The sequence below is a fragment of the Dendrobates tinctorius genome, unplaced genomic scaffold (genome assembly GCF_039654945.1).
Source record: "Dendrobates tinctorius isolate UK_male_01 unplaced genomic scaffold, ASM3965494v1 ptg000022l, whole genome shotgun sequence".
Classification (NCBI taxonomy): domain Eukaryota; kingdom Metazoa; phylum Chordata; class Amphibia; order Anura; family Dendrobatidae; genus Dendrobates; species Dendrobates tinctorius.
In genome coordinates this window covers 42,052,774-42,077,985 of record NW_027361690.1, presented here as the reverse complement: position 1 = coordinate 42,077,985, position 25,212 = coordinate 42,052,774, and the positions used below count along the sequence as shown (strand labels likewise).

Sequence of the window (25,212 nt, the reverse complement as noted above, 5' to 3'; positions counted from 1 at the left end):
TCATAGGTAGACCTCAACTATGGGAGACAAACTGATAAAAAAAAATCCAGAAAATCACATTGTCTGTTTTTTTTTTCATTTTATTTGCATATTATGGTGGAAAATAAGTATTTGGTCAGAAACAAGCAATCAAGATTTCTGGCTCTCACAGACCTGTAACTTCTTCTTTAAGAGTCTCCTCTTTCCTCCACTCATTACCTGTAGTAATGGCACCTGTTTAAACTTGTTATCAGTATAAAAAGACACCTGTGCACACCCTCAAACAGTCTGACTCCAAACTCCACTATGGTGAAGACCAAAGAGCTGTCAAAGGACACCAGAAACAAAATTGTAGCCCTGCACCAGGCTGGGAAGACTGAATCTGCAATAGCCAACCAGCTTGGAGTGAAGAAATCAACTGTGGGAGCAATAATTAGAAAATGGAAGACATACAAGACCACTGATAATCTCCCTCGATCTGGAGCTCCACGCAAAATCCCACCCCATGGGGTCAGAATGATCACAAGAACGGTGAGCAAAAATCCCAGAACCACGCGGGGGGACCTAGTGAATGAACTGCAGAGAGCTGGGACCAATGTAACAAGGCCTACCATAAGTAACACACTACGCCACCATGGACTCAGATCCTGCAGTGCCAGACGTGTCCCACTGCTTAAGCCTGTACATGTCCGGGCCCGTCTGAAGTTTGCTAGAGAGCATTTGGATGATCCAGAGGAGTTTTGGGAGAATGTCCTATGGTCTGATGAAACCAAACTGGAACTGTTTGGTAGAAACACAACTTGTCGTGTTTGGAGGAAAAAGAATACTGAGTTGCATCCATCAAACACCATACCTACTGTAAAGCATGGTGGTGGAAACATCATGCTTTGGGGCTGTTTCTCTGCAAAAGGGCCAGGACGACTGATCCGGGTACATGAAAGAATGAATGGGGCCATGTATCGTGAGATTTTGAGTGCAAACCTCCTTCCATCAGCAAGGGCATTGATGATGAAACGTGGCTGGGTTTTTCAACATGACAATGATCCAAAGCACACCGCCAGGGCAACGAAGGAGTGGCTTCGTAAGAAGCATTTCAAGGTCCTGGAGTGGCCTAGCCAGTCTCCAGATCTCAACCCTATAGAAAACCTTTGGAGGGAGTTGAAAGTCCGTGTTGCCAAGCGAAAAGCCAAAAACATCACTGCTCTAGAGGAGATCTGCATGGAGGAATGGGCCAACATACCAACAACAGTGTGTGGCAACCTTGTGAAGACTTACAGAAAACGTTTGACCTCTGTCATTGCCAACAAAGGATATATCACAAAGTATTGAGATGAAATTTTGTTTCTGACCAAATACTTATTTTCCACCATAATATGCAAATAAAATGAAAAAAAAACAGACAATGTGATTTTCTGGATTTTTTTTTATCAGTTTGTCTCCCATAGTTGAGGTCTACCTATGATGTAAATTACTGACGCCTCTCATCTTAAGTGGTGGAACTTGCACTATTGCTGACTGACTAAATACTTTTTTGCCCCACTGTATATGCTCTCCACCTCGGTGGTGGTCTATCTGGATGACATCCTCATCTTTTCTCCAGATTTGACCTCTCACTGGAGAGACGTCTGCAAAGTCTTCGACCGCTTGCGGGCGAATTCTCTCTTCGCCAAGCTGGAAAAGTGCCAGTCTGAGTAGGAGTCCTTGCCATTCCTGGGCTATATCATCTCGACCCAGGGGTTGGCTATGGATCCTGCCAAATTGCAAGCAGTAATGGAATGGCAGGAGCCCCATTCTCTGAAAGCGGTGCAGCGCTTTTTGGGGTTCATTAATTATTACCGTCAGTTCATTCCCCACTTCTCCACACTGGTAGCGCCTTTGGTTGCTCTCACCAAGAAAGGAGCCAATCCTACGGTTTGGTCACAGCAGGTCTCCACGGCCTTCTCGTCTCTGAAGACCCATTTTGCTGGCGCTCCTATCCTCCACCGTCCCAATGTGGATAAACCCTTTATCCTAGAGGTAGGCGCCTCATCCGTCAGTGCAGGAGCAGTCCTTTTCCAGAAGGATGCTCAAGGTCGGAAGCATCCCTGCTTCTTCTTCTCAAAGACCTTCTCACTGGCGGAGAAAAACTACTCCATCGGGGACAGGGAGTTGCTGGCCATGAAATTGGCCTTTTCCGAGTGGAGACATCTCCTGGAGGGAGCCCGCTTTCCCTTTCAGGTGTACACTGACCATAAAAACCGGGTCTATTTACAAACGGCCCAACAGTTGAACTCTCGTCAAGCTAGGTGGTCGCTCTTCTCCCGCTTCCGCTTCACCTTGCACTATCTGTCTGGAGAGAAGAACGTCCGTGCGGATGCTCTCTCTCGCTCGGTGGTCTCAGGGGAGGAAGAGGAGGCTGAGCCTCGGCTAATTGTCCCCACTGAGAGCCTGAGGACCGTGGGCCCGGTTGCTCTTGAGGCAGTACCGCCGGGCAAAACCTTTGTCCCTCCTCACCTGCGACCAGAGGTCCTCGCGTGGGCACACGCGTCCAGGGTTGGTGGTCACTTTGGCAATAAGCGGACCACAGAACTCCTGTCAAGGTCCTATTTGTGGCCGCACATGGCTCGGGACACAAAAGAGTACATTCAGGCATGCGTCTCTTGTGCTCGGAACAGGTCCTCTAGACAGAGGCCGACTGGGTTACTGTATTCCTTGCCGGTGGCAGACAGACCCTGGGAGATGGTTGGCATGAATTGTGTGGTCGGCCTGCCCAAATTTGGTGGCAGCACGGTCATCTGGGTGGTCACCGATAATTTTTCTATAATGGTGCATTTGGTGCCACTCGCGCGGCTGGCTTCCGCTCGTGGTCTTGCCGCACTGTTCATAATGCACGTATTTCATTTGCACGGTATGTCATACAAAATAGTCAGTGACCGAGGTCCCCAATATGCGTCTCGATTTTGGAGGGAGCTCTGCAGTCTACTCAGTATCAAGCTCAATTTGTCAATTTGTCCTTCGCATATCATCCCGAGACGAACGGGTTGGTTGAGAGAGCCAATCAAACTCTGGTCACGTACCTGCGACATTTTGTCTCTGCCAGGCAGGATGACTGTGCATCCTTACTACCATGGGCTGAATTTGCCCTGAATAACGCAGTGGCTGATTCCACTGGTCAGACGCCGTTCCTTCTTAATTACGTCCAGCATCCGCGCTTCCCCGTCCCGATGCCAGTGTCTTCCACTGATTCCAGGGTGGCAAACTAGGCAATGGAGGCTCACGACATTTGGGATCGCACCCAGGATGCCATTCGAGCCTCTAAAGAGAGAATGAGGGCATCCACCGACACACATCGGCGCCCCGCTCCAACTTTTGCACCTGGCGACTTGATGTGGCTATCTGCCCGAAATATCAAGCTGCAGGCTGAGTCCCCCAAGTTCGCGCCACGATACATTGGTCCCTTCAAAATCCTTGAGCGGATCAGCTCGGTGGTCTATTGTCTGGCTCTTCCACCACACTTGGCCATCTCTGACGCATTCCACATGTCCCTTCTGAAACCTGTTCACATGTCACGGTTATCCGAGTCATCTGCCGGGACATCAGACTTGTCTTCGGACGAGTTTGAGGTTAACGCCATTGTGGGGCGCAGGGTTGTGCGTGGCAAAAAATTTATTTGGTAGACTGGAAGGGTCATGTTCCTGAGGCCCAGACCTTGGGACCAGTGGAGAACATCTACACCCCGCTCGTGGCTTTTGAGCGTAGCGAGGCTCAGAGGAGAGGGGGTAATGTTAGGCATCAGGTTCCTGCAACTACACAACAAGAATCCAGAGCCTTGTATTCAGCGGTCTCCCATCCTCCACCGACCGCTTGGGAGCCTGCACAGCAATCTCGTCGTCACATACGCTTTGCTCAGATTAGCTCTCTGGGTTTGACTATTGCAGCCACCTCTGGGCCAGCAATAGCAGCAAGTCACTTCAGAGGCTAAGTCCTCCCGTCGCTCTACTGAGCATGCTCACGAGACGATCTCCCATTGGAAATCGGGAGTCACATGTCCAGGTCCTTCTCGTGATCTGATTGGTCCATCTCAGGGAGCTGGAAGCTTCCGGAAGGTCCCGGCTATAAAAGGTTCGCATGGCTGCTTGGCCATGCGCTAGCATAGTTTCTAGTTGCTAACTGTGTGAATGATGATGGATGCATGAGACTGCGAATGACTCATTAAGATCTCCTCCCTCTGATATTACGAGTGTGTATAGGGACTTAGCTTAGTCAGCGCCAGCCAGTGGCAAGCTACAAGCCACAACAGCATCCTCCACAGTGCTAGCGTCTGATAGTGCGCCTGCTTCCGGGCATTGTCGATTAGCGGCAGTGTCTGTTGCCGCGCTGCAGTCTGCAGCTCCTCCTGGCGTCCACAGTTGCGACGCCTCTCGCACGGTAGGTCAAGATGGACTCTGACCCTCTGCCTTGGGCCCAGCTCCTGTGACCATATACTGTGTGTGCACTTCTCTGAGACCTGTCAGTCCAACAGGCTCAGTATTTAAGTTAATGCTTTACCGTCTCTGTTAAGTTAACAGAGAACGCCCAGTTCACACCGAGTGACGTTCAACCAGTGTGTGATATACCGCCATATTTAGTGTGCGCCATTTTCTAGCAGCAGTGTTAACACCTTCTGCACGGTGGACCCCGGGCGGCGAACGCCCTTTATGTTATTTTATATTTAGTGCGTTCCGTTGTCCCTAACAGCTTGGAAGGGAAGGAGCACCATTTGACATTTTCAACGCAGAATTGGTGGGAATTGAGATCAGACGCCATGTTGCATTTGGAGAGCACCTGATGTGCCCAAACAGTGGAAACCCCCCAATTATAACTCCAACCATAACCCCAACACACCCCTAACCCTAATGGGTCAATGGAAATAAATACATTTTTTTAATTTTATTTTTCCATGACTAAAGGGGTGATAAAGGGGGTTTGATTTACTATTTATGGTGGGTTTTTATATTTGGCAGCTGTCATACGCTAAAAGACGCTTTTTATTGTAAAAATAGTTTTTGCATCACCACATTTTGAGAGCTATAATTTTTCCATATTTTGACCCACCGAGTCATGTGAGGTCTTATCTTTTGCGGGACGAGTTGACGTTTTTATTAGTACCAATTTCGGGTACGTGACATTTTTTGATCGCTTTTTATTCTGATTTTTTGGGCGCAGAGTGTACAAAAAACAGCATTTCAAGAATTTCTTTTGGAGGGTGTGTCTACACCGTTCCGTGTGCGGTAAATTTGATAAAGCAGTTTTATTCTTTGGGTCAGTACGGTTACAGCGATACCTCATTTATTTCGCATTTTTATGTTTTGGCGCTTTTATGCAATGTAAACACTTTTATATAAAAAAAATAATTATTTTTGCATCACTTTATTCTGCGAGCTATAACTTTTTTATTTTTCCGCTGATGATGCTGTATGGCAGCTCATTTTTTGCAGGACAGGATGACGTTTTCAGCGGTACCATGGTTATTTATATCCGTCTTTTTTATCGCGCGTTATTGCACTTTTTGTTCGGCCGTATGATGATAAAGCTTTATTTTTTGATTCATTTTTTATTTTTAAGGGGTTCAATAAAGGGGTTAACTAGTGGGACAGTGTTATAGGGCGGGTCGTTACGGATGCGGCGATACCAAATATATGTACTTTTATTGTTTTTTATTTGTTTTTTTTATTTCCAAAAAATGAATTTATTAGGGAATTTTTTTTTTTTTTTTATTTTTTTTTTTACAAATTGTTCTTACAATTTTTTTTTTTTTTAAACTTTATTACAATGTCCCAGGGGGGACATAACTGCTACTCCTTCCCCAATGATCATCAGCCCTGAGACCCATCTGGTATAATGCTTTTGGGGTTCTATAAATTTATGAATCAAAAATAATTGTGACCTCCTCTAGGCTGTGTTAATTGATATCCCCCGTGTTGGTACCAAAACATTCTCTCATGCCACCATGCATATGTGTCTCACATATCTCTCCCACCTATTTTTAACTGCGGTAATATGATCATGTTGTCATGAGTTTACCATGAAAGAAAGGAGCCAGAAGACCGCAGCATCTGATTACTCCTACTCCTGATCTAATTAGAAGCACTTCACCTTCATATTAAATGGTACAGGTTTCTTTTAGCAGTGTATGAGTTAATCTGCTCTGTTGAGAGCTCCTGGAAGCTTTCCTGCATTAAGGCTCAGCTGTTCACTATTAGCCACTCCCATCTCCTATATAAACTGGATCCTGGCTAGCATTGTCAGAGTAGCTTTCGCTGCATGGCTGGAGATTGTTGGTGGTTGTTATTTGAGAAGGCTTTTGGTGGATTTATCTGTGACTGTTGCTTGGTTTTGGGTGTGTGAAAATTCCCCTTCTTCTCCTACTTTGGTTTAACCCCATCTTCCACTCCCAGGTGCATTCCTCTGTTGTATGTGTGAGTATATATGTGTGATTGGTAATTTTTGTTATCCCTGTTCCTATTACCTTGTTAGTCTGGTTGGTGTATTATGGTACACTACTACTCCCTTCTTCCATGGGTAGGGGAAGGGTAAAGACTGAAGGTGGATTCAGTAGCTAAGGCAAGCTACGTGGCCCCAGCGTCTTCACCATCAGAAGGGTGAGATAGGTTACCCCTAGCGTTAGGGACAGGAAAGGAGCCACTAGTCCCGGGACAACCCGACAACAGTGTTGTGATACATGTAGAATTCTTGGTAGCGGCGAGTTATACAGTACATCAATCGGATAACACCTTTAGTAGTTTTACCCTTCACTACATAGTCTTATATCCCATTGCTTGAGATGGAGAGAATAGAAACAGATTCCTTTGTACTTACAGCATGTCTCAAATGTAAATATCTGAAAAACTCTAGAGGTACTTAAGTTAGTAAAATTCATTCTGACAGGATGAAGTCTGTATGCACCTGACCAATTATGCCATCAACAAGCACAGCGACAACTTTATGAGAGATGACATGACAGGAAGTAAGAGGTGAGCGCTGTGTGCTCCAGTGGGTACGGTTATGTTTCTGTATGACTCGTGCACCATGTACATTTTATATTTCTAATGATAGAAAACTATCAACTCTGAGGACCTGGCTGGAGAACAACAATTACAACACAGAAAAGCTGTGGGAAGATATTGAGGATGTAGTTATAAAGACTCTGATATCTGCACACCCCATCCTGAAGCACAACTATCGAACCTGCTTCCCAAATCATATCGCAGGCAGCGCTTGTTTCGAGATTCTAGGATTTGACATATTAGTGGACAAAAAATTAAAACCTTGGCTGCTGGAGGTAAAATCTCTAATGTCAATATAAAAATGCGAGAAAAATTATCACACTAGCCTGCTATCGTTTTTGCGGTGTTGTTATAAGTATGTGACTTTGTGGTGTGCATCCTAGGATCCATGGGAACAAACTAAGTGCTCCCAAAGTGGCAAAGACCAATTGTGGTTAAGACACCTTTCAAATGTAGGGTACAAAAGTACATTAATATAAATGGCACTTGGAGAATACCGCTTGGTTTTTATTTTGTATAAGATACAGTATATTCTTGAGTAAATAGAGGAAGGCACCGCGCTCACAGGAGGATTCACAGATGATAACGTAAAAGTGAAAGTCCTGCCTTTCACACATGAGCCAAGCGTGCAGGAGATGAAAATCTGCCACAGCAAGATACACTGATGAATGGTAAAGGACTTGTACAAACTTACCCTAGCTCTGCTGAATGAAGGTGCTGTGCTGATCCCAGTGAATGATCCACAGAAATGCTGGAAAACCAGGTGAGAAGCTGGGAGGATGAAGTGAATGAACTAGCTGACTGGGGTGCAAGTAATGAAGAGAGCTGGGCAGAGCCAGGATAGCTCCGGCCGGTAGCGTCCTGGATGCACAGCTGAGGGGGGCCGACACTGTCCTGCACTGAGGCTGAGGCTACGGAGCCTAGCTGGGGCCAAAAACCTACGCGTTTCAAAGCAAAACGTGCTTCTTCATCAGGGTTACTGCTCACCCAGTATAGCTGTCATATATAGTGTGTATATGTTCAAACACCTGTTTAACTCTTGGATTGAACACTCACCCCCACCCTCCCAGTAGAAGGCTAATTAATAATTAAGATAATATCATACATTTAAAAAGAAAGAGAAAAGAATAGCCATAGCGTATACCTCACAAAAATGGGTTGTAATATTGAGAATAATAAGGAATGTTAAAAACTATAACTTTATTATGCTGATAAATTTTTTAACATTTTAATATGAATAAAATCGAATACAAATATAAATATAAAGAAAAACTATGCGCGTAAACATAAAATATGCTCCACCTACCGCGAATACTCATACAAAAAGCAGACATTGAAAATATGAATATAGAGAATATGGTAGGGGAAGGCAAATGCATCTATCCTAAAAAAAAAAAAATATTTATAAAACCACATAATGTATATATGGCTGATAAAAACAGTCATCAACAACCTCTATGTATGCATTTCACACTACTAATATTGGTTATAAACGCTGTTCTATTGCATACCAAATCTTAGTATAACTAGTGAGGATAATGATTAAAATTACTTGTATATAAATACCCCTTATAGATATAGTAAAAATCCAGTTTGAATAGTAATAAAAATAGAATAAGTGTGAAAGAACTGGTTAAAAATAATTAATAGGTACATGAAACCTCTAATGTAAGCATCCATATGTATTCATTTGTCTACAATCATATTAGAAGGCATATACTTCCAGTTCGTGATTCAGGCCTTTTGGGGCCAAACTGTCCAAGGAGAATATCCAATAGGACTCTGCTCTAGACATTGCCTTGAGGAAATCACCCCCTCTCTGGTTATAATGGACCACCTGAATGCCGGAAAAGTGAACGCCTTTCAAAGATTGGCTATGTTTGTCTTTAAAATGGCGTGAGAGAGGGTGTCCTATAAAGCCTTTACGAATGTTAGAAAAGTGTTCTTTGATGCGATCCATCAAACGACGTTTGGTGCGGCCCACTGTTTTTATCAGCCATATATACATTATGTGGTTTTATAAATATTTTTTTTTTTTTTTTTTTTTTTTAGGATAGATGCATTTGCCTTCCCCTACCATATTCTCTATATTCATATTTTCAATGTCTGCTTTTTGTATGAGTATTCGCGGTAGGTGGAGCATATTTTATTTTTACGCGCATAGTTTTTCTTTATATTTATATTTGTATTCGATTTTATTCATATTAAAATGTTAAAAAATTTATCAGCATAATAAAGTTATAGTTTTTAACATTCTTTATTATTCTCAATATTACAACCCATTTTTGGGAGGAATACGCTATGGCTATTCTTTTCTCTTTCTTTTTAAATGTATATTATCTTAATCATTAATTAGCCTTCTACTGGGAGGGTGGGGGTGAGTGTTCAATCCAAGAGTTAAACAGGTGTTTGAACATATACACACTATATATGACAGCTATACTGGGTGAGCAGTAACCCTGATGAAGAAGCACGTTTTGCTTTGAAACGCGTAGGTTTTTGGCCCCAGCTAGGCTCCGTAGCCTTATCCTGTGACGTCACACGCTGTCAGTGCAGGACAGTGTTGGCCCCCCTCAGCTGTGCATCCAGGACGCTACCGGCCGGAGCTATCCTGGCTCTGCCCAGCTCTCTTCATTACTTGCACCCCAGTCAGCCAGCTCATTCACTTCATCCTCCCAGCTTCTCACCTGGTTTTCCAGCATTTCTGTGGATCATTGACTGTGATCAGCACAGCACCTTCATTCAGCAGAGCTAGGGTAAGTTTGTACAAGTCCTTTACCATTCATCAGTGTATCTTGCTGTGGCAGATTTTCATCTCCTGCACGCTTGGCTCATGTGTGAAAGGCAGGACTTTCACTTTTACGTTATCATCTGTGAATCCTCCTGTGAGTGCGGTGCCTTCCTCTATTTACTTATTTAACCCTTTTTTGGCAGAACAAGCACAGCTTCTGTCTAGGCACCAGCAGCCCTCCTTTTCTATTGGTAGCGCCGGTGTATATCTGTATACTACAGTATATTCTTGTTTCCTGTAGGTGAATCATTCCCCAAGCTTTACCACAGACTCACACTTGGACAGGGAAGTGAAGGATGCCCTACTTCAGGATACCCTTAATTTGATCAATCTTCGGGCTTGCGACAAAAGAAAAGTCCTTGAAGAAGATAAACGCAGAGTTAAAGAACGCTTACTTCAGCGGAATCTGCCCAAAGAAAACAGGTATAAGTTTACTTTTGAAGCCATTAAAGGAATAGTCTAGGCACAGCATATATCCATAGGAATGATGTCCGTTAGCTATGTCATCCATATCCAATCTGTGGGTATCCACCACCTGGCACCCCCATGATCAGCTGTTATTTGCTTCTGCGGCCAAAGGATAAAAATGCTTTAAATGAAGCTGCCTACACTGTGTAGCAGGCGCTGCTGAGTACTGCAGAACAGCTGCTATTCCTTTGATAACAGCTGATCTGTGAGGGTGCCGAGTGTCAGACCTCAATTGATCTGATGTTGATTACCTGTCCAATGTTTAGGTCATAAATACATTAAGCCCAGATGACCCCTTCAGGTCCAAAGGATAATTCTCCTGTGAATATTAATATTCACAATTTTACATTTTAATATCATATCACACAGACTGTATCAGATCTTATAGTGATGGCAGATTCATGTGGCAATAACCATGGACAGCAAAAAGTAGAGAAGACTCCTTCATTACAGATAACTGTTCTAATCTGTCACGGGTTTACTGCGACAGAGAGGAGCCAGAAGACAGCAGTTTCTGATTTCTTGTACTCCTGCAGTGATGGATTAGAAGCACTGTACCTTCATATTAAACAGTGCATGTTTCTGCTAGCAGTGCAGGGTAATCTGTTCAGTTGAGAGCTCCTGGAAACTTTCCTGCTTTGATAGTCTCAGCTTGTTCAGTGTTGGCCACTCCCCTCTGCTATATATACTCGTCTCTGGTAAGCAGGCAGCTGTTGGTTGTTTGAGGAGGTATTTTGGAGTGTTGTTCAGGAGACTGTTGCTTGGTGAAATGTCAGTGCATATCCTCATACTCTCCTATTTGGTTTTCTCTTTCTTTACCTCTTGGTGTTCCACTCAGTTGTTTGTGAGTGCATATTTGGTTGATTAGTATTTTCATTTATCCCTGTACCTCTTCCCTTGTTAGTCTGGTTTGTGTATTCATATATACAACTGCCCACTTCCCTGGGTGTGGGAGGAGACAGATAAAGGCTGATTCAGGAGCTCAGTAAGGCACATGGCCCCAGCGTATTCACCATCAGAAGTAATCTTACCTTAGCTTTAAGGATAAGAGAGGAGCCTCTAGCCTCGTGGTATCCTGCAACTGTGCCATGGCAATCACACTCAGTCTCATTGCTCTTCTGATGCTGCAGAATCAGAGCTACCTGATATAGCAGCATGTGAGAGGGCACAGTTCAGACGAACAGTGCAACACTGCTGGTCTGAACTGATTTGAATCAAGATGTTGGGAAAGACCATTCAAGTATCATCCACTGCACAAGGTGCCTTTTATAATGTTGTATAGCAATAACTAAACAATAGTCTAGAAATATAATGAGTCATTCAGTGTACTTTTAAGTGCTTAATTTTGTTAGTAATATGTGATGTGGTCATGGATGTCATGGATGCAATAAATGGCAAATACAGCAAGGTAGTAGAACTTTACAATTTACAGCAAGGTAGTAGAACATTACAATGTGTTAATTTATTTCACCACTTTCACATAGTCACTGACATTGTTGTGTCCGTGTTTGCTTGTCTACAGACGGGAGCAATTGGAAAGCACCCATGCTGCTTGGCTGGAACAAGTAGAAAAGTATGAGGACAGCCACCTGGGAGGTTATCAACGGATTTACCCACAAGCCACGGCAGACAAATACGAGAAGTTCTTCAAACACAGCGGGTCTTTGTTCCAGGAGACTGCTGCTTCTCGGGCCAGAGAGGAGTGCGCCAGGTAATGAACTACTCAAGGGTGTTGACTTTGATACCTGATATGAGCAAGGCACCTTGAAATTGGCACATTATTGGGAGAGTTTTAGAACTGGCAGCTAATTGGATCTTATGGATTACGCAGTCATATTTTTGTTATACATAATTCTGGTAATGGGTTGTAGGGGTAACAATCGCAACCTAGGGAAAGGAGTGTATATATATATATATATATATATATATATATATATAGCCTCACTGCAAATTAGGCTTATTAGTTACATTCATAAACGTTTTGACATTTGCAATTAACCAAAGAAATAAGAATACCGTAATTCAAAATATTAAGGCCCCTTTACATTTAGCGATACACCAGCGATCCGACCCGCGATCCGACCCGGTCAGGATCGCTGGTGCATCGCTAAATGATCGCTAGTGAGCTGTCACACAGGCAGACCTCACAGCGATGCAGCAGCGACGCAGCGCATGATACCTTTCACACACAGCGATCCTGATGTCATCCCGCCCGCCTCCACGCGTCGCTCGTCGTCACAGCAGGAAGCTGACGATGAGAAATGGAGCCGGACATTCTTGCGCGATCAGCGATGGACAGCGGGGGAGCCGGTCGGAGGTAAGTATCACACATAGCGATATCGCTATAAAGTCACAAAATCGGTGACGTTATAGCGATATCGCTAGCGATATCGCTATGTGTAAAACCCCCTTAACAAATGGCTTCTCGAAATTCTACTCAAAATGCCACTTTTAATGACTACTGCAGTCTCAGGATTATTCACTCCTCCAGGACATGCATCTTTAGTACTTTGGCTGTTGTGACCTGACGCAAGCATGATGCATAGCCAGAAGCCAGTTTTTGGCAGCGTTCCTCAGGCAATAAGCTCATTCCTCAATGGCCTCCAGTTCACTAATATTCTTGGTTTGTGCACCACAAACACCTTATTCAAACCTAATTGGGCAGCACGGTGGCTCAGTGGTTAACACTGTTGCTTTGCAGCTCTGTGGTCCTGGGTTCAAATCCCACCAAGGACAACATCTGCAAGGAGTTTGTATGTTCTCCTCATGTTTGTGTGGGTTTCCTCCTGGTACTCCGGCATCCTCCCACATTCCAAAGACATACTGATAGGGAATTTAGATTGTGACAACAATGGGGACAGTGTTGATGATGTCTGTAAAGTGCTGCAGAAAATGATGGAGATAACATTTTCTAAGTGGTTCAAGTCTGATGACTGTGACGGCCTCTAGAATCTGCCATGCTGAAGAAGTATGGTGAAACAAAGTTGTGGTGGGCTTTATGGTATGCTTGGGATCACTATACAGCCTAAACTTCAGCGTTCTTACAGAAGACATCTTAATTAATCGGCCTCTATTGTGTTGAATTTGTAGAAACCACGTGTTGTACTAGTTGTGTTGAGTTATTACATTGTTATTAGTTTATTGCAAATATCATAAAGGTTGTAAGTTTTGGTAATAAACCTAATTTGTAAAGTTGGGGGGTGAATAATTTTGATTGCAACTGTGTATATACCAGTATACTTTTATCTGACAGACAGCAGCTAGAAGAACTACGACTGAAACAAGAACAGAAAGAAATACCTTTTCCAAAAAAGAAGAAAGAGCAAAAAGATGCCTTGCAAGGAGAGTCAGCAGGTGAAAAGCCGGTGAAATACAAGGTGACAAGAAGACCATCTACTCGGGCTCTGTCCAGTGGCCATAAAACTGCAGAGAAAAGGGTAAACTAGAGATTTACCGTAAAAACAAAAAGCTGACCAATGTTCTTATAAAAAGATAGAAAGGAGCAATAAAAGCAAACTCTTTCCTATCTACAACTACATTACATTCTTCCTCAATTTATTTTACTATACATTTTGTGTACTTAGGGAACCCAGACAGTCAGTATCGGATGTTCTTCCATGAAATCTGCTGAGTTTATTCCATCTCATGAATTGCAGAGATCACACTCCTCCTTGCCCTCATACAGCGTCGGACTGGAGCACCTTGGGCCCACCAGAGAAAATCATTCTTGGAGCCCACTATCAAGCTACATACAAATAAATACAAGACCACCAATTATGTGGTAAAACACGCTAATATCAGGATATAATATAAGGTAGTACACGTCGTAATGATATAGCAGGGGTTTAGGTAGCCCCCCTCATAGAATATAATGCAGCCCTCATATAGTATAATGCAGTCCCCCTCATAGAATATAATGCAGTCCTACAGTATTTTGGCCACCTTGTACTCACTCGCTCACTGATATATACAGTATTTTTCGTACCATAAGACGCACCTAGTCTTTAGAGGAGGAAAATAGAAAAAAAATTGAAGTAAAAAATGTGGTCAATTCTGTACTAATATCCCCCAACCTGGTATATATATGTCCCCAATCCAGGCATAAATAGCCCCCTCATCACCATTCTAGTATGCATGGCCCCCTCATCCTAATCCTGGTATGCATGGCACCCTCATCCCCAGGGCCGGCTCCAGGTTTTCATGGGCCCCAGGTGAAAGAGTCTCAGTGGGCCCCTTTAACACATACAGGTGCATCTCACAAAATTAAAATATCGTCAAAAAGTTAATTTATTTCAGTTCTTCAATACAAAAAGTGAAACTCATATATAGAGTCGTTACAAACAGCGTGATCTATTTCAATTGTTTATTTCTGTTAATGTTGATGATTATGGCTTATAGCCAATGAAAACCCAGAAGTCATTATCTCAGTAAATTAGAATACTTTGTAACACCAGCTTGAAAAAATTATTTTGTTGGGGCTCCTTTGTCATCAATTACTGCCCCAATGCGGTGTGGCATGGAGGCGATCAGCCTGTGGCACTGCTAAGGTGTTATGGAAGCCCAAGTTGCTTTGATAGCAGCCTTCAGCTCGTCTGCATTGTTGGGTCTGGTGTCTCATCTTCCTCTTGACAATACCTCATAGATTCTCTATGGCGTTAAGGTCAGGCGAGTTTGCTGGCCAATCAAGCACAGTGATATTGGTGTTTTTAAACCAGGTATTGGTACTTTTGGCAGTGAGGACAGATGCCAAGTCCTGCTGGAGAATGAAATTTCCATCTCCAAAAAGCTTGTCAGCAGAGGGAAGCATGAAGTGCTCTAAAATTTCCTGGTAGATGGCTGCGCTGACTTTGGTCTTGATTAAGCACAGTGGACCTACACCAGCAGATGGCATGGCTCCTCAAACCATCACTGATGGTGGAAACTTTACACTAGACCTCAAGCAGCTTGGATTATGTGCCTCTCCACTCTTCCGCCAGACTCTGGGACCTTGATTTCCAAATGAAATGCAAAATTTGCTTTCATCTGAAAACAACACCTTGGACCACTGAGCAACAGTCCAGTTATTTTTCTCCTTGGCCCAGGTAAGACGCTTCTGGCATTGTCTGTTGACACAAGGAATGCAACACTTGTTATGATTGAGTCACCGAGGAGGAAAAAAACAAAACACAAGCTCAGCCCAGAAAATCAGAGAGGTTGGAAACTAGTGGATTGCAGACCCCTGATCCTATCACACAACTAGCAGTAGCCGTGGAGTGTTCCTACGGTGATCCTAGACACCTCGTCACAGCCGGAGATCTACACAAGCCTAAAGAGAGAAAAGAGAAAAACTGACTGCCCCAGAGCAGACCCCAAAGCAATAGGCAGCCCCCAACATATAATGATGGTGAAGCAAGATGAAAACACTAACACAGATAGAAAGATAGGTTGAGCAAACGATGGGGCCCAAGCTAACTAAAAAGGACAGGACAGAAAAGCTGCTGTCTGCAATCCGAGAAAACCCTGCCAAAAAATACTACCAACACAACTGATAAGCAAAAAGAACCCTGAAGTCACTAGACTTCAAACCCTAAATCAGCACTCAGAATATTCTGGAAGCAGAGCAAAAGAGAACACTGGTCAAGGAAAAAGAATCCAGCACACCCCCGGCAGGGGATGGCTGAGCTTAAAAAACAAGGTAAACAAAACCAAAACTAATAAGTTCAATAGCAGAGCAAAAACTTATCTTTGGGAAGCAGGAATCAGACTGGTCTCCAAGAATCCAGCAGAGAAATCACCAGCGACTCAGAAGGTCGTCGGCTGCCTTATATCCAGTCTGTAGTTCCCGTTACCCAGTCACGATCCACCTGATCAGGTGTTTGGTTTCTTTCATCCAAATCATCCTCACTACCTTCCTTCACCAGAAGAGGGAGATCCTCGGACACAAAAGATGAATGAACAGATGAGCTCACAACAACTTGTAGCCCATGTCCTGGGTACGTCTGTGTGTGGTGGCTCTTGAAGCAATGAATTCAGCAGCAGTCCACTCCTTGTGAATCTCCCCCAAATCCAAGCAACTTGGATTTTGTGCCTCTCCACTCTTCCTCCAGACTCTGGGACATTGATTTCCAAGGTCTAGTGTGAAGTATCCACAATCAGTGATGGTTTGGGGAGCCATGTCATCTGCTAGTGTGGATCCACTGTTTTATCAAGACCAAAGTCAGCGCAGCCATCTTGTCAGCAGAGGGAAGCATGAAGTGCTCTAAAATTTCCTGGTAGATGGCTACGCTGACTTTGGTCTTGATAAAACAGTGGATCCACACTAGCAGATGACATGGCTCCCCAAACCATCACTGATTGTGGATACTTCACACTAGACCTTGGAAATCAAGGTCCCAGAGTCTGGAGGAAGAGTGGAGAGGCACAAAATCCAAGTTGCTTGGATTTGGGGGAGATTCACAAGGAGTGGACTGCTGCTGAATTCATTGCTTCAAGAGCCACCACACACAGACGTATCCAGGACATGGGCTACAAGTGTTGCATTCCTTGTGTCAACAGACAATGCCAGAAGCATCTTACCTGGGCCAAGGAGAAAAATAACTGGACTGTTGCTCAGTGGTCTAAGGTGTTGTTTTCAGATGAAAGCAAATTTTGCATTTCATTTGGAAATCAAGGTCCCAGAGTCTGGAGGAAGAGTGGAGAGGCACATAATCCAAGCTGCTTGAGGTCTAGTGTAAAGTTTTCACCATCAGTGATGGTTTGAGGAGCCATGCCATCTGCTGGTGTAGGTCCACTGTGCTTTATCAAGACCAAAGTCAGCGCAGCCGTCTACCAGGAAATTTTAGAGCACTTCATGCTTCCCTCTGTTGACAAGCTTTTTGGAGATTGAAATTTCAAGAGGAAGATGACAGACACCAGGCCCAACAATGCAGACGAGCTGAAGGCTGCTATCAAAGCAACCTGGGCTTCTATAACACCACAGTAGTGCCACAAGCTGATCGCCTCCATGCTATGCCGCATTGATGCAGTAATTGATGCAAAATAAGCCCCGACCAAGTATTGAGTGCATTTATTGAACATACATTTCAGTAGGCCAACATTTCGGATTTTAATATAATTTTTTCAATCTGGTGTTATAAAGTATTCTAATTTACTGAGATAATGACTTTTGGGTTTTCATTGGCTATAAGCCATAATCATCAACATTAACAGAAATAATATACTGTATAATGGTCCCTGTATATGATGCTCCAGTGTATGATGGGCCCATATAATGCTCCATATATAATGGGCCTCATATATGATGCTCCAGTGTTTAATGGGCTCATATAATTTTCCATATATAGTGGGCCGCATATATGATGCTCCAGTGTTTAATGGGCCCCATATATGGTGCGTTAGTGTATAATGGACCCCATAAATGATGCTCCAGTGTATGATGGGCCCTTATATGATGACCCCAGTGTTTAATGGGCCCCATGTATGATGCTCAAGTGTATAACGGGCCCCAGTATTATGTTCTGTGTATAATGGGCCCCATATATGATGGGCCCCATATTTATTGCTCCAAACAAATAAAAATGAAATACTCACCTCTCGTCACTGACCGCTGCTCTGCTCAGGACTCCTCAGCGTCACCGTCTTCCTGCTCTCTGCACTGTTACTGTTCAGGCAGAGGGCGCACAGACGTGATGTCATTGCACCCTCTAACCTGAACGTTACAGCCAGAAGATGCAGAAGAAGCTGCAGTTGTGGAGCTGGGAGAGGTAAGTATTGCAAGAGCCGAGACCCTGAGCAAGCGGAGGCCCAATCGCGGGCGCCGGCCCTGGCACAGGCACTGGGCCCCCATAGCACGCTGGTGTCCCTGACGGCGTGTCCCCCCCCCCCGCTCAGATGCTAATGCCGGCCTAGCTGCCTGCTGTTAAAGTGGAATGAATATTCACTGGATTCTACGCCCATAGGCTTGGAATTCAGTGAATATCTATGTCTCTTTAGCAGTGGTCACAGGCGTTAGCTGCAGTAGCTGGCTCCTGCCTCCTGTCATCCACTGCTCCGCTGCTGCTGCTCCGTCGGCATCGGGTGGGCCCCCCTGACGGGCCCCATAGTAGCTGCGTGGTGTGCCGCTATTAACTCCAGTAAGAGACTAAAGTACATTTCTGTTGTAATTTACCTCCCTTGTGTGATGTCAAGTGTGAATTTGCAGGCCGCTCGTCCAATTTCATTCCGGCTAATTTACGCCCATAATTTATGCCATTATCAGAGCAGGCCTGAACTGGCATAAAAATCCCAAAAGTCACAATATTTTTGCATTACTGAAAGTTTGCAACATATAGTTCCACCACAATTCTGGCAAAAAGTCAGCCCCTCTGAGAATTCTCTGATATTGTGTTACACAATTATGGACTTCTAAAAGTTGTGCCTCTGCAATTGCCTAAATGCGCAAACTATTTTTGCATTATATATGGTATAAAACTAGATTCATGATTTCCAGTCGGCAATAATATTTTACCTAACACATTTGCAAAATTGTGCTATGACATTGAGTGGTAAATGAATTGGAATATCTGCCAATTGTCAGATAAGGGAAAAGATCCATTTGGGACTTAATATATACAAGGGGAAAGTTGAGCAACAAAATGGGTAGACATAGCTGATTTTTGGCGCTAGATACTTTTGATTATTAAGCAGATACAATGATAAATCTCCAGGTGCCAGTCATCAAGTCTACATTTATGTCAAAGTAGATATTTAGTACTGAGTGGTTCAAGGTATAGGAGAGAAAGGACAATTGAGGCATTGAATCAATAAGCATGACGTAGAGGTATTAGCATAAATGTGAGCTAATCCAAATAACCAATTAAGGGGGCAAATTACATACATTTGCATAACAGTTACTGTTCTTACACTGCTTAGAACGGGCATTCTTTGGTAAAGTGTGTCATGGTTAGGATATGGTTAATGTCCTGTTCTCACAGGGTTAACTTTTGCCGGCCTCTTTTTGGATCTGGGAGAGGTATTTATACTCACTCCAGACTAGGATTCCCTGTCAGCTATACTGTTATTCTGGCTGTGTCTGACCCCCCCTGGTGTGCGTGGATACTGCATTGCTTGTTTGATTCCCGTGTATGACCCGGTCTGTCCCCTCACTCTGAACTCCGTCTCTCGTTTTGGTACTATTGTCTTCTCCGGTTCTGACCTCCTGGCTTGGCTATTGTTACTCCATTACAGTTTGTCCCTTTTGTACCGTCCATTGCCCGTTCTGGTTTTCTGATCTATTGCTACGTCCTGACTATTCGCTCCCTCTAACCCTTTGGTACTGTCCTGCTATCTCGTGCTTTGACTCGGCTTGATCTGGTTTACGTACCTGTCTATGCCCCTTGGTAACTTGTCCCGTAGTTACCTTTCTAGGAGTTTCCCTGCAGCTCCTAGCTCTGTGGAGCTTAGGTCACGCCCCCAGCAGTCACGTGCTTCAGGTCCTGATAGTCTGAAGCACGCATCGTCACCGCTGCTGTCCCGCTCCACAGGTATCTTTGAACACTGTTTTTGTACTCAGGACTCGCGCACTGGCTCAGTGAGCAAGTGCAGTGCGGTGTTCCTGACAAACTGTAAGCTAACTTTTTTTTAGAGGATAAACAAAAATTAGTCTAAAATTTGTAAATGGCATAAAATAAGAAATTACTTACCTGATGAGTTCCCTGTTGCGGCAGAGCCGCTGCTCCCTTATAGTTCCTGCTTAATTGACTGCATCTGCCACATGCCATCTACCCGCACAGCCATAGCGGTCTCTATCCACCACAGCATCACCACCATTGATTTTTACAGGAATCATTCAGGTTCATGGCAGGGGGCCATGATGCTGGAACTTCACCAGGTAATGGCTTTTTTGTTATTGTTTAGTATCCAAATGTATAATGGAATAAGGTACAGTTCCTTATTACTCTTGAAGACATGAGGTCGATGAATGATGGAAACATTGCACACAGAAAGTGAACCTTCATGTTGGCAGCCATTACCTGGGCTGTTTGGAGGCTTCTGATTTCTTCTGTTTCATCATCCATTTGTTTTTACCCTACCTTTCTTTCTGTAGGCAGAGGAAGTGAAAGCAGACTCTATGAAGCCCTTACAAATTGATGAAAAAGAGGAAATGGAGCGACTACAAGGTCTTCAGCAAAGAGAAAAGCTAATTCGAGCCTTGGGCATCGTGGATCACGTCTATAGACTGTTCAGCATTCAGGAACCCAGAACGCTTGATTACAGTCTTCTGGATGCCCAAACTAGAAATCAAGTACGAAATAAATACCTATGATGTAAGAATGCTCCTACTAGACTTACCTGTGTCTAAGGCCATCACCACTATGTAGGTGCCAATATGTATGTCGCACTGACAACTCATGGACAGCAATTCTATCTAATAACACCGTATAAAAAAGGAAAAGTTTCACCCTTATCGGCAGGGCTGGTTTTAGACAAAGTGGGGCACTGGTTGAAAGTTAAAAATGGGGCCCCAAATACTAACGTATAACAACATCACACAGAAATATTTAGGTTGCATTTACATGCGCTGAGTTTAGGCCGTTAAACGAGCACGATCAACAATATTCAAGTTGTCCAGCGCTTGTTTACCGATCTCTTTACATAACCTGAAGAAGAATGATGGGCACAGACTGATCACTAACAGATCATTCTGTCCCCATACGGTATCATGTTATTAGCAGCACATCTACAGTTTACACTGGGAGATGTGCTGCCGCAAACAATGATTTTTGTTCTGGAATAATCTATCCAATCACCCAATGAATGAGCATCTTTTTGCTAATTCTTTGGGCAATTGACAACATGTTTACAACTAGAAACTCCATTGTCTCCATTGCCCGCACTTATAAATGTGGATGCTACACATACACAGAATATGTTACACAAATACTGGATATTACACACATGTATACACAGTGCATGTCACACACAGACACACACGCATGCATGCATGCATACATACTGTAACAACCCTGCTGGCATTGCTGCATGGCCTCCCATCCCCCACACACCAACTTACTCACTGATCCAGGCCATGCTGTGATTTGTCTGCTGCCAGCACCATGCTCTGTGCCTCTTGTCTCCTATCTGCTCTGTGCATGTTTCCTGGCTGTGTGCATAGGGGGGCGGCGCCAGAACTCTCTGCTTCTTATGGAGTCACCTGTCTAATGTGTCCCTGACCAATTACCAAGAGCCCTCTAGTATTTAGGGCAGCTCCACCCAGTGGATCTTGCCTTTGCAATGTGCTAACTCAGTGTCTTGCTACTAAGTTGCCTAGTCTTGCTCTGTGTTCCTCCTTCTCTGGAGGCTTTACTTCTAGCTTTGCTTGGTACTTCTCTGTCTGCCCTCCAGGGGGCAGAATATCCTGGTCTCTGTGTCTTTGTTTTAACCTTGCTTTGTACCTGTGTATACTCTGGTCCCTGTGTCTTTGGCCCTGTAACTTGTCTCGTACTGTTACCCTGTCTGAACTCTGTCCTACCTTTGTCTGTCTGTCTCCTTGTCTTTGACTTCTTTCCCTGCTGTGTCTTTCCTTGTGTCCTCTGTTGTGAACTCATTTTCTGGTTTACCTCTGGCTTCTGGTGAGGGTGGTGGAGATGGCTGTGTTGACAGAGGAGTCGTGAGTTCTCCATCCGGGCTCCCTCTGGTGGTGACAGCAGGTAATGAAGCTGATCTAAATTGCAGAGACCTGCCACCTGAGGAGGAGGACTGTGAGTGGACATCAGGAGTCTCTGACTGGATTTAAGACAGCCGACTCCCTAATTTTGTGCTGGTGATTTTCTCCTGCCCTGAGGTTCTGGTTTCCAGTTCTGTTCCTGCCTTCTCAAGCGAAGTGTGCTCTGCTATTTTTCACATGAGATTTGGTCTGGTTTACTCAGTTTTTGTGGTCAGCCAGCCCCTGCTGGGGCTGTGCTGAATTTCCATTCTTATGTCTCTGTTTATGCCAGTTTGCTTTTTGTCCCTGATCAGATTGGTCTCTTTTTGCTCTGTCTTCAGAATATACCAGAGTGCTGATATAGGGAATTGAAGTCTAGCGACTTCAGGGTTTTGTTATCAGAAACTGTTGGACATTTTTTGGCAGGGTTTTGTGCGTGATTGCAGACAGCATCTTTCCTTTCCTGTCCTTTCTAGTTAGTGTGGGCCCCATCATTTTCTCAGCCGATTTTTCTATCTGTGTTTGTGTTTTCATCTTGTCTCATCGTCAATACATGTTTGGAGGCTGTCTATTGCTTTGGGGTCTGCTCTCGGGTAGTTTAGATTTCCCCTTTTCTTGTTTTAGGCTTATTTAGTTCTCCGGCTGTGACGAGGCGTCTAGGATCATCGTAGGTACGCTCCACGGCTACTGCTAGTTGTGTGGATAGGATCAGGGGTCTGCAATCCGCTTATTTACCAACCTCTCTGGTTTTCTGGGGCTTAGCTTGTTTTTCCTCCTCGGTGACTCATTCATAACAGAATCACCAGCCACACCGCAGATTCTAGGATACTCAAAAGCAGGAAAAAAAAAAATTGTAAAAAAAAAGTGTCAGAATATTTTTTTAGATGTATTTTTTCCTCTTATTCTCTGGGGCCGTAGGAAGATTTTTTCCTTAATGGAGATTAAGCAATTGTCTGATCGTGTGGAGCAGCTCGCTGCTGAAGTGCGGGGAATTTCCTCCTATCTCTCTCAATCACATGCTGTTGAACCAAAAATCCCTACTCCTGATGTGTTTTCTGGGGATCAGTCTAAATTTTTGAATTTTAAGAATAATTGTAAATTATTTCTTGCCTTGAAGCCTAACTCATCGGGGAGCTCTGTGCAGCAGGTTAAAATTGTCATCTCCTTGCTGCGCGGCGATCCCCAGGATTGGGCGTTTTCTTTGACACCTGAAAATCCTATTCTGACTAATGTGGATGCATTTTTTCAAGCCTTGGGGTTGTTGTATGATGAACCTAATGCTATTGATCAAGCTGAGAAAGCCCTATTGGCATTGAACCAGGGTCAGGATTCTGCAGAGTTATACTGTCAAAAATTCCGAAAGTGGGCGGTCCTTACAACATGGAATTATGGTGCCTTGGCAGCTCTCTTTCGCAAGGGTTTATCAGAAACCGTAAAAGATATTATGGTGGGATTTCCTGTTCCCTCTGGTCTTGACGATTCTATGTCATTAGCCATTCAAGTTGATTGGCGTTTACGTGAACGTAAAACTATACGAGAGGTGTTGCCACCTTTTCAACAAATGTCTGAACCTATGCAATGCGATAGAGTTTTGTCTAGGGTGCAACGTCAGGAGTATAGAAGGCGCAATAAGCTGTGTTTTTTCTGTGGAGATGCCTCTCATATTATTTCTGTCTGCCCTAAACGAGAGAAACGTTTTGCACACACATTTGCTGTGGGTGGCGTACAACCTAAGTTTCTTTTGACAATTACTCTGATCTGCTCCTTATCCACATTTTCCACCAAGGCTTTTGTGTATTCAGGAGCGGCTTTGAATCTGATGGATTTGGATTTTGCTAAACGTTGTGGTTTTCCCATGATACCTCTGTGGACGCCTATTCCTTTGAGGGGCATTGATGCTACTCCTTTGGCGGAGAATAAACCTCAGTTTTGGACCCAGGTGATAATGCGGGTCGCCCCAGACCACCAAGAAAATTGTAGATTTTTGGTACTGCATAATTTGCATGATACTATTGTTCTGGGTTTCCCCTGGTTGCAAATCCATAATCCAGTTTTGGATTGGAAATCTGTGTCTGTGGTGAGTTGGGGCTGTCTGTGTGCTCTTGGTGACACTCCTGTTTTCTCCACCTCTCCCCAGTCTCATGATGTTCCTGACTATTTGGCTGATTTTTATGATGTATTTAGTGAGAGTAAGTCTGCGTCCCTGCCTCCTCATAGGAGTTATGACTGTGCAATTGAGTTGAGGCCTGGGTGTAAATTTCCCAAGGGTTGGCTTTTCAACTTATCTGTACCTGAACACGAGGCTATGCGATCTTATATTAAGGAGTCGTTGGAGAAGGGTCATATTAGACCATCTTCACCCTTAGGTGCTGTTTTTTTTTTCGTGGCTAAGAAAGATGGTTCATTAAGGCCTTGTATTGACTATCGTTCCCTTAACAAGATTACAGTTAAATATCAGTATCCGTTACCCCTGATTTCTGATTTATCCTCCAGAGTTAAAGGTGCCTGCTGGTTTACTAAGCTTGACCTCAGGGGGGCATATAATCTTGTTCGCATCAAGCATGGAGATGAATGGAAGACAGCGTTTAATACTCCGGAGGGACATTTTGAGTACCTGTTGATGCCTTTTGGGCTCACTAATGCCCCTTCTGTCTTCCAATCCTTCATGAATGATATTTTCTGGGACTTTGTGGATAAGTTTTTGATCATCTATTTGGATGATATTCTGATCTTTTCCAGTGATTGGGATTCTCATGTGGAACATGTTCGGACTGTGTTCTGGATTTTGAGGGAGAATTCCCTGTATGTTAAGGGATCGAAATGCATTTTTGGTGTACAGAGGATTTCATTTTTGGGATTTATATTGTCTCCGTCAACTATTGAAATGGACCCGGCCAAGGTGCGGGTCATTTATGATTGGGTTCGGCCTACTTCTTTGAAGGCTCTCCAGAAGTTTTTGGGTTTTGCTAATTTTTATCGTAAATTTATAGCTAATTTTTCTGGTATTGCCAAACCACTGACTGATCTGACCAAGAAGGGCACTGATTTGCTGAATTGGTCTCCAGAGGCTGTTTTGGAATTTCAGGAGCTGAAGCAGAGGTTCACTTCTGCTCCGGTTTTACGGCAACCTGATGTCTCACTTCCATTTCAGGTAGAGGTAGATGCTTCGGAGATTGGTGCAGGAGCTGTTTTGTCCCAAAAAGATCCGGTGACTTCTAAAATGAATCCCTGTGCCTCCGAAAGTTCTCCTCATCTGAACGCAACTATGATGTGGGGAATCGGGAATT

General features: G+C 43.9%; 1 protein-coding gene across 1 annotated transcript in view; it reads left to right on the top strand.

The window, feature by feature from the left end:
• TTLL13 (tubulin tyrosine ligase like 13) overlaps positions 1 to 25,212 on the top strand; it is an 85,684-nt gene that overhangs the window by 45,867 nt on the left and 14,605 nt on the right. Inside the window, exons 8-13 of the mRNA XM_073568646.1 lie at positions 6,886 to 6,971; positions 7,054 to 7,279; positions 10,037 to 10,218; positions 11,786 to 11,974; positions 13,517 to 13,700; positions 20,327 to 20,524. Coding sequence (XP_073424747.1) covers positions 6,886 to 6,971; positions 7,054 to 7,279; positions 10,037 to 10,218; positions 11,786 to 11,974; positions 13,517 to 13,700; positions 20,327 to 20,524 — 1,065 coding nt within the window. The remainder of the gene's footprint in view (positions 1 to 6,885; positions 6,972 to 7,053; positions 7,280 to 10,036; positions 10,219 to 11,785; positions 11,975 to 13,516; positions 13,701 to 20,326; positions 20,525 to 25,212) is intronic.